Source organism: Accipiter gentilis, chromosome 6 (genome assembly GCF_929443795.1).
Source record: "Accipiter gentilis chromosome 6, bAccGen1.1, whole genome shotgun sequence".
NCBI lineage: Eukaryota > Metazoa > Chordata > Aves > Accipitriformes > Accipitridae > Astur > Astur gentilis.
Genome location: NC_064885.1, coordinates 30191773 through 30201461, shown reverse-complemented (window position 1 = coordinate 30201461; position 9689 = coordinate 30191773). Strand labels below are relative to the sequence as shown.

Here is a 9689-nt window from a genome sequence, read left to right as displayed (position 1 = left end):
CCAACAAGCAAAGGAGAATGGCAGCTGCAGTGACATCAGGCTGGAAACACGCTGCATACTCCCATGGCCTGGCATGGGGTTCAGAGCTCCCACTGCTCCAGGATTTCCTAAAGCAGAGAGAGCAGGAGCAACCGCCACAGAAACAAGCATTTGAGGGAACTGAGTTATGGAAGACCCTCGGCTAGGCTGTGTTGAGGGTGAACCCAAAGTGCTCCCAACTAGGATGCGGTCCCAGAGGCAGCTCCTGAACTCGGAGGTCTGGTTAACACACAGCGCTGTTAACCATGACTCCGCATCCCGCACAGGAGCCTAGAGCGTGGAGCCGATCCCCTCAGCCCCTGAGTGTAGACGTGCTTTGCATCCACCCTTTCCCCAGGAGCAGGGAACCCCTGGACCAGGGAATAGATACCTCCAACCTTTTCCAGCCCACTGTCGCCCCAAGCCCAGCCTGGTGACAAAGGTTGGGCAGTAGATCATTAAAGCATGGGCTGCAGGGACCAGGAAAAACCTTACCGGGAGGCCCGGGCTGCAGGGACCGGGAAAAGCCTTGCCAATACACTGGCGATGGCAAGCTGTCAGCGCCTTGAGACAGCAGCAAGGCGATACTGCCCAGAGAGAGGGTCTGAGGTGCAGCTGCACTTTTCCTGAGGAGCCTTCCCTGCTGCCTCCCCGCCTGCCACCGTCACACTGACCTGGAAGACCGTCCCTTCTCCGGGAAAAACAGAGATGGGACATTAATAAGCATATCCTCAGATTTCCCAGGCCAGGGAGTTTTGCAGGAAGGGCTGAGCTCTGTTGGCAACAAGCAATGAATCAGAGGCAGCTCAAAACAGGACACCTCAGAGGAAGAGTTAGTAAAACACCCCAGGCCCTTATTGCTCCAGCCTTTTGTTGTCTGCTGACTTCACTTCCCCGTCTGGCTCAAGCATGGGGAAAGCCCGATGACAGCATGTAAAGACGAATCATCCTCCTCTTAAGCACTTGACTGTACGCAGCCGTGTGCCAAAGCCCCCACGTGCCAGAGCTCAGCGAGTGCGCAACGGGAGCCAAAGGAGCAGCGCGGAGACCCAGAAGGGCCAGGGAAGCCGAAGGAGAGTTCAGAAAGATAGCAGTTGCTGCTAATCCACTGCTCTTCCAGAGGTCGGACATCAGGGTGTCGTATGCCCATGTGGTGACCAACCTGTTGCTTTTTCTTAGAAATTGGACAGTGTGCATCCAAGGGCTCATAGCCACGGGCGCTCTTCTTCAGTGCCTCACCCAAGCAAACAATAACCAGCATGGTTTGTAGAACAATTTCCTCGTTAGTCCAGATTATACTTATCTCCTGCCTGCTGCAAGCAGATGCTTGCGTGGCACCAGTAAGACAGCACTGGAGCTGGCACAACACTAAGTGGTCATTACAGTTGCCCAACCAAGAACCTAAATTTGTAACAACTGCCTCCTTTTAAGCACTAGCATGCAACCACCCAGAACCACCACCGAGACAGCTTCATGTTGGTTTTGTCCTTCTCTCAAATATATTGCAATAAATGTTCTGGAGCTTCTGTTTATGAAGCCAGTCCCAGTTTGCTTTGCACCAGCTGTAGCGACTCCTATTTCTCCTTCTTTAGAGATGGCTCTAACTACTATTTAGCCAGGGTTGCTAGATTTTGTTGAACCTCACCAGCAAGACAATGATTATTTAACACCACAGAAGCACGTTGTCTCTTTTCACAGCCTAGAAGAGGAATTCAAGTCCAGCAGCAGAGCACCCTGAAATGTCGTTTATTCTCATTGCCTAGAGTAACACACAGCAGGGAACAAGCCACAAACCTGCAGCAAATGTAAGCTCTCTTCACCTCAGGCTTGTAATGTGCCATTTCAAGGCCATTCAGGAAAGACCTCTAGTTAGAAAGCCAGTAAGGCTATGAAAGGACTCCTAGAGTATAGCATCGCCTGCCCAAGTAGCCAGGGAACCACATCCAGAGGCTTTTTAGCACGTCAGAGCTTTTAAGAACAAGCTAAGTCACATAATTAAAATAAAAGCTAATAGTTAAATCCAAGAGCTGCCAAAGCACATGCAGTCTGACAGCTACCAGTCTACTTACAAACTAAAATATTCATATAATTCAAAACATTAATTTAAGATAAAAGCTAATAGTTAAATCCAAGAGCTGCCAAAGCACATGCAGTCTGACAGCTACCAGTCTACTTACAAACTAAAATATTCATATAATTCAAAACATTAATAAACATTTCCGTATGAAGATCAAAACCCACACTACTGCCTCATAGTTGCCTTTGTATACCAAGACTTGAAAGGGCTGGAAGTCAGGGAGTAACACTACATAATAAGAAAAGGTAAAAAATACTGAGACTGTAGATGCTACTGCATACTGCAATTTGATAGAGATGCGGATGTTCCCCAGCCAACTGCAAAAAAAGGTGGGGACATTTCAGGGCCCTCAGTTCAGGCAGGCTCCCTGCCACTTTGCTGCACGCTTATGTTTTACTAGCCAAGCCCAGCAGAAAGCACCCCTTTCTCTCCCAGCTCAGTCAAGACCAGCTCTCAAACCAGCTACGCCCCTGTGGAGCCAAGCCTTAGTCCTGCGCATCTGCCTGGTACTCTGGTTTCAAGACTCACTGCATCATGCAGCGAGTAACACCTTGCTTTTGAGGCCACCGATCAAAGTTTAAGGATGAAAGCGTTTACTTAAAATTCAGAGTTGTAGTAACATTACAAAGTTTCAAAACCAACCAAACAACAAAATAGATCAAGACTATACTTCCTAGCCCAGAATTTTCCTTATCTTCCTCTAGTTAAGCTGGACGAAAGCACTGTTAGCTTTAAATGGTACCCCTTCCTCCTGCCGTGTCCTGGAAAGGGGCTGAGGACAGAAAGCAAAACCTAAGACACTTGCACCATACCATTCTGTCCCCGCCCCCATTTTTAAAAGGTCCCCCAGCATCTCCTCCCAAAAAATACCGTTTGTTTTCTCAATAAGGAGACAAAACATTGCAGGCAGTATAAGGCATAATAGCATTTGGAGTACTAGGGGCAACCTTTAAAGTACAGCTAAAGATGTGTTCCTACGTAGGCTTCCCTGCGCTGATGCTGCTTCCATCAGAGCCGCATGAGCACGACAGCAGGCAGTGGCATCAGGCAGGGACAGGGCTGCAGTCCCAAGCAGGAAACCAGTAGTACACGCATAGACGTGACCACAGATTTTCTTTCAGCTCTCCCTCTGGCTTCACGCAGCAAGTGCTGCGGCAATATACAGTGATTACAACCACTTTTGGCAAACACTGTGAGGTACCTAAAAGCACATTTTCATTATGCTGTAAAGACAAGGTCTTTATGGTTCTTGCTATGAAGATTTGTACTCCATATCTGAATCAAGTGTCAACTGCCCAAAATGCACCCAAAACAATGTTTCTACTCCTCTTTGGCTGGTATTCTCTATCTTCTTAAAAATTTTATCAGAACTACAGGCTGAGCAGGACTATTTCTAGAGCGCAAGAGTTGCCTGGTTTTACCCATCACATACAGACTGAGCACAATGGTTACAGTCTGAAGTGCTAAAATCAAACTGTGAAGGCACAAGAATAGCTGACAATAAGCAACTCTGGTATTAAAAAAGGGTTTAGCACTCCTGTGGGCTGGCAGCTCATCCCACCAGGCAAGAGTAGTTAAATCTGTTCCTCTGACACTGTTGGTTTGTACTATGACACTGGCAGAAGTTTTGGCTGGAACATCTGAGAAATGAAACCTAGGCTGTCCAACATGTTCAACGTGTGAGTAGGTAAAAGCCGGAGTTGCAAGAGGAATTGATGTGGGTGTGCTGGTATCCATGTCGGACACTGCTGTCACAGTAGTCTCCCAAGATGATGTTAAGTGCTCCATCACAAGAGAAGTGGAAGTCTGGGAGTAAGTTGAGCTGAACGTCTGGTATGTAACGGCTGTGGTTGGCAGGCACTTCAGGTGATCGACTGTTAGAGCCACAAGAGAAATATTCTGTAGTGCCGGCGGGCTGTGACAGATTAGAGATGGCACATTTTTAACTACCTCCATGCTCTTTTGGAGCCACTCTTGGAAGCCAAGAATTTGGCAATCACATTTCCAAGGGTTGTCGTCAAGGAAGACTTCTTGTAGCTCAGGTAAAGTGGTAAAGAAGTCTCCGGGAAGGGACTGCAGCTTAGTACTATTCAGGTAGACTTTCTGAAGGTGCTTGAGATTATGAAAGAGGTTTCTAGGAAGAACCTCAAGCCTCTTATCAAAAAGAGAAATGTTCTGCAGTTTCTGAAGGCTCAGGAAGATGCCCTCTGGCAAACTGGAAATATTATTTGTATGCAGAGAAAGGCCCCGCAGTTCATTCAGACCACTGAATACATTCTTAGGAAGAACACTAAGCTCTGGATTAAAACTCAGCACAAGCAGCTCTAAATTTGTCAAGTTACTGAACACAAAATCTGGTACTGTCGAGAGCTTTGTGTGATACAGCCACAGGCTACCAAGATGCCTCATTTCTCCAAACAATACTTGGGGAAGAGACTTCAGTGGGTTCCTGTACAAGGTCAATTTAGACAGGTCATGCAAGTGCAGAAAGAGCCCAGGAGGCAAAACCTCAAGCTTGTTTCTGGAGAGCGTTAGGCTTCTCAGCTTATGAAGACAATGAAATGCATCAGGAGCAATGGACTGGATGTTATTGGAATGCAGGAAGAGTTCCAGCAGCTCCTTCAGGCTGTCAAACATACCAGACTCTATTGAAGACAGCCTGTTAAAATACAGCATCAGCTTCTCAAGCTTGGTTAACGCACTAAATATATTTCTAGGCAGTGCTGCCAAATAATTTCTCGACAAGTTCAGTACTTTGAGTTTGGCGAGTTTCTTCAGCACGCCACTAGGAAGTGCTGTTAGTTGGTTTTTGTTCAAGAAAAGCTCCTCCAAACTAGCTAGTTTGTCAAACAGATTTTCTTCTACGGATTTCAACCTGTTATTTTCAATGATCAGTTGCTGAAGCTGTACCATGTCATCAAACACTTCTGGGGGTAATTCGACCAGCTTATTATCTAGCAGTTTGAGGACTTTTAGCCTTCTCAAGCCTTTAAAAGCCATTGGTGAAATCAGAGAGATGTTGTTTGAAGACAAGATGAGATGCTGCAGTTTCACCATCCTAGAAAACACATCCTGCAAGTATGTTACATTAGTGTCTGTTACGTGAATTGCTGTCATGTTGCAAGGCAGATTTAACGATTCCAGGTCTTTTAGGTGGGGACCAGAGCAATGAATTGCATTTTTTGAAGAGCAGTCACACTTCTCAGGACAAATGGATGCATCCAGCTGGAAGAAAAGCTTGATCATCACTGACAAACGAAACACCAACATCCTTGTTGAAGTGCCAGAAACATTAGCTGTTACAAGAGATAAGAGAGAGTCAGGATTTGATCACAGGTAGTTAACAACTTAGCAGCCAACGAAGTTGTGTGAATATATCATAAAACCTGCAAATGTGTGTGAAATTTCTCTTGGCTTGAAAGCAAACTTCAGAATCTCTATTACTGTTGACTGCAAATATTTCTAAGGTGCTCCGCTTACACTGAGAAGTACAGATAAAGCTCTTTTGTAAATCAAGTATTCCTTGTTTATATTTGTACTAGTCAAGTATAATAAAAGCATATGAAAATCATGATGAAACTAAGGAGTCATAAGGCATGTATTTATTTGAACAGAAAAGCATTATACTATGTTACACACAGAAAGACTTTAAAAAAAATAAATTATCAAAAGGTCCTGCACCCACAATATTTTTTTATTGTAGGTTACCTGAGGTTTAAAAATAAAGTTTAGCCTGCAAAAATAGATCATGGAGGTAAAAAGGGTGTCCTATATTTTAAGTGGCCAAAAGCAAAACAGCACACAGTTCTGTCAGATCATCTCTCAGCATTTACAAGTGATCACTTCTTGGAACAGCCCAAGAACACACAAGAAGCAACAGGCTATTTTTGACATAGCCTGAAAATACCATGCAAGAGCTCATGTACTGCAGGACAGTAGCAAGCCTCCGACAACCAATGAGTCTCATTTCAACAGCTTAACACAACTAAGTTATCAGCAGTATTAAAAGTACAATGAAATGAGAGGAAAGAAGTATGATGAAATTAGCTAGAAAGCTGTAGCAATAGAGGTAGATCTGCATGACATACCACAGAGTTGGAAAGTTGTATAGATTTCCAAACAAAAAAGTAACAGGAAAGCAATCATTGTAACTATAGTTATAAAAGAGCAAGTCAAACAGAAATCCACAGTTTAGAAGTACTTCCTTACTAAAGTCAACAAGTCCAAGTGTATCGGAAAGCTGGAAGCCAAGTATCTGGCTGATCAGTACGAGAAGCAGCAGCTGGGACTGCTGGAATAGCTGGACAAATAGCCGACACCGTGTCAGTCTTTGGCACCGAGAATGCTGGGGGCGAGGAGGGCTCCATCCCAGCATTCCCTTTTCCAGGGGCAAGGATGAAGCTCTCCCATACCAAGCACACAAAGAGACATGGGTACAAACCCCACCACTTAAAAAGCCAGGCGGGATAGCAGAACTTCTCACATGCCTTAACTGCTGATAAGAACGTACCACCATGGATCAAAAACAGCTGCTGCATCAAAAAAAAAGCAAAAGGGTGTACTTAAAAATTCTTGCTTAGGTTCAGAGCACTGAAGACTGGTAAAATCTGCATCTCTTCCTCAGGAAGGGAAGGACATGGCATCTAGTGGTATCAACTACCGGCAACACAGTGCCGCAAAGCGAGATCTCACTGGGCTTTCTACGACTCTTTGAAAGAGACTAAGTCACCAAAAACAGGCAATGAGATTTCAGCCTTCCAAAGGACTCTTCCATGTCAAACAAGAATCTTTCAGAGAATCTCACCCTCGTAGTAATCCCCCCCCCACTCCAAACCTGACCATCTCTCATAAACCAGTGATGCCTTCAGCTCAAACTCGTAAGCCAGCCTGTCCCCGATCCTACCTATCCCCACCTCAGCACGCCGATGAACGCATCCCCGTGCACCCATGGCAAGCACCTCAGCCTACAGCCCCCAGAGCAGGCAGCCGGCAAGCTGCTTTTGGGTGATGCAGGAGCACAACCCTCCACGCAGGGCAGAAATGCACCAAGAAATTTGTTTCAAGCCCTGATGGGCATCTCAACCTGCACCGACTCAACCCAAGACCACAGCAGAACTACGGGATTCAGTGAGATGAGAGAAAAAAGGATCTAGAGAACGAAATGGGGAAGAAAAAAACAAACCAAAACAATTTACTATGCTACAGACTGCAAATGCAGGTCCCTCAGATGGCATGACAGCAGGCTAGAGTTTAAAATAAGAAACAGGCTAACACTAGACTGTAAACCAGGGATGTCAGTTTTCCTGGTCTTGTAACAAAAGGTAAGAGAGTATTCAACAAGACAAAGTTAGACACCCAGAATTGCTAGAAGACACACATTTTCACAAACAAACAATGAAATGGTAGACATTCTTTGCAAGAGGTTAAGGCCACCAGTGTATGACTGGCACAGGAACTGGATAATCCTATGCATCTCAAACATCTAGAGCTCCTGATGGTATTTTCTGAAGAAATATTTAAACTTCCATAACTGAAGATTTTAATAGTAGAAAATATAGTAAGATCCACATAAGGGTCCTAATTATACATTCCTGCATATTAAAATTTTCTCAAACCCTCACGTGAGACACCTGGCATTCCAGAAAGGACACCAGCCTTGCTGGTCATTTACCATGTTCTGGTCTACAGCCTCTTTTCCTTTCTACCACCCCCTTAATGTTTCTCAAGACGATGAAAGGATGCCAGAAGCAATACATTAATACTGTTACTATATTAAAAGTCACAAATCAGTTTTGAACTTAGTTTCACAAATAGTGAGCACACTTACCATTTCCTATGGCGCTTAACTTTTTTTACTTTCTTGCAAGTTTCTAAACTCATACGAGCATGAAGAAATTTTGAACTGTACCTTAGAAACTTATCTGCTTTTTAGAGGAACTTGCTAGAAGCATAGCAGGCAATCAGGCTTCACCATGATTCTGCACTTTAAATGGGAAGTAAAACAGCAGAACGCATCCTCTAGATAACACTTTCACCCACATCTGCCTAACTATTGTGAAAGGCCAAAGAATATTTTAAGTTGCAGAGCAGATTTTGCCTACATTTGTGTAAGCAACCAGCTTCCATAGGTTGTGTGCAACTGCAGAAGTAGAATCTGAGACCGCTCACAGAACAGGAGAAAGTTTGAAGTCACACATGCAACAGCACAAAAACCACTTGTAGCTTCTTTGATAGCGATATTGGAATATGTGCTTCAATCAACCCAATGCCAATCTGGGTGAAGTCAGAAATCTACATTTCAATTTGAATTATGATAAAAAAATTCAAATTTGTTAAGACAGTTTCATCATAGTCTGCTACACAGGTGCATTAGGTTTTGAAGGAGTGGACACATCTACTTTAAACAACCAAGTGATTGATATGTACCTTCACAAGGATGCTCCAACTTTTACTTTCTTGCAGGATTGGAGTCAAAGCAATTTTAAGTACGGAATGAAGAGTTTTTTACTTAATGCTTTGGCTAAGCAATCCAAGGTTGACCCATTTAGCTTCTGTATTTCCTCCAAGTCTTCTGGAGTCACAGGCCAACAAAACCTAAAGCCTGAAAGACTCTGAAGAGAGAAAAGCTTTAAGTTATCAAAATATTAGCTTGAAATTGAAAGATTAAGTTTTTGTAATTAACTAACCAGGTATTTCAAGTATCTTGTCTTGAAGCTTAAAATAATGTGGCCTGCCAATGAATGTTTAAATGGAAGGTGAGCCACAGGATGGAAAAGAGGTCTTCATTTCTGTATGATTTTTCTGAAGATGACTGCGACAACCATGACAGCTCACAACCCGGAACATTTGCCCAGAGTCTTTTCAAGATAATGCCTCCCACGTGCCAAAGAACAGAAGGAACATCTGGACAACAGAAGGTAGAAACAAGTTGCTATCACGTGTATAAGGTCTGACCTTAAAATGGCTCTCGTAAGCCACCACGTAAGAGTACAGGCAATATTATTCCAGTGCAGAACAGCAGTGCTACCACATGCACTGCTAACACGCAGCATGCATACTTCTCCACCCCCATCTTCAAAAACACAGAGGCACTGAACAAGATACCCATGACATCAGTGGGAGTAAGTCTGTATTCTTCAACAAGCTTTAGATCCAATTGTATACAGATTAAAAACAATTTCATGAAACTAATGAAAAGAGTTAAAATATCTGTTCATTTTAATTTTATTTTCAAAGAGCTTCAGTCACAAAAATGATTTACAAGTCTATTTACAATTCTATTGTACAGTTATTTATGTATGCCTCTTGACAACAGGGTACCATTCTAGAGCAGCAATACATATTTTAAATACAAAGATGTAGTATCATTTCAGATCTAAAAATAAAAAGGAAGCTGAGCTTCTAGAGAGCGCTGTAATGATGAACCTTTTAATTTGTGTTAGGCTTGAGGAATTCATGATAAACTGAGTAGTTTCTGCTTCACATAATTATCAAAGAAGCTGCAGTTTGTTGAAAATAGCTTTAAAAACTTGACGCTTTACTGTATAAAATCAACATATTCAAGACTCTAAAAATTGTCAAAACCCCACAGCTT

The 9689-nt window shown here is 43.4% G+C and overlaps 1 protein-coding gene across 1 annotated transcript; it reads right to left on the bottom strand.

Moving 5' to 3' along the window:
* Window positions 1–61: 61 nt before the first annotated feature.
* LOC126039241 (platelet glycoprotein V-like) lies at window positions 62–7904 on the bottom strand. Its single transcript, XM_049802059.1, is given in 3 exon segments — window positions 62–5391; window positions 6305–6402; window positions 6404–7904. Coding segments are annotated over 3 exon segments (2280 nt in total). The 5' UTR covers window positions 6634–7904; the 3' UTR covers window positions 62–3439.
* Between the last annotated feature and the right edge of the window lie 1785 nt (window positions 7905–9689).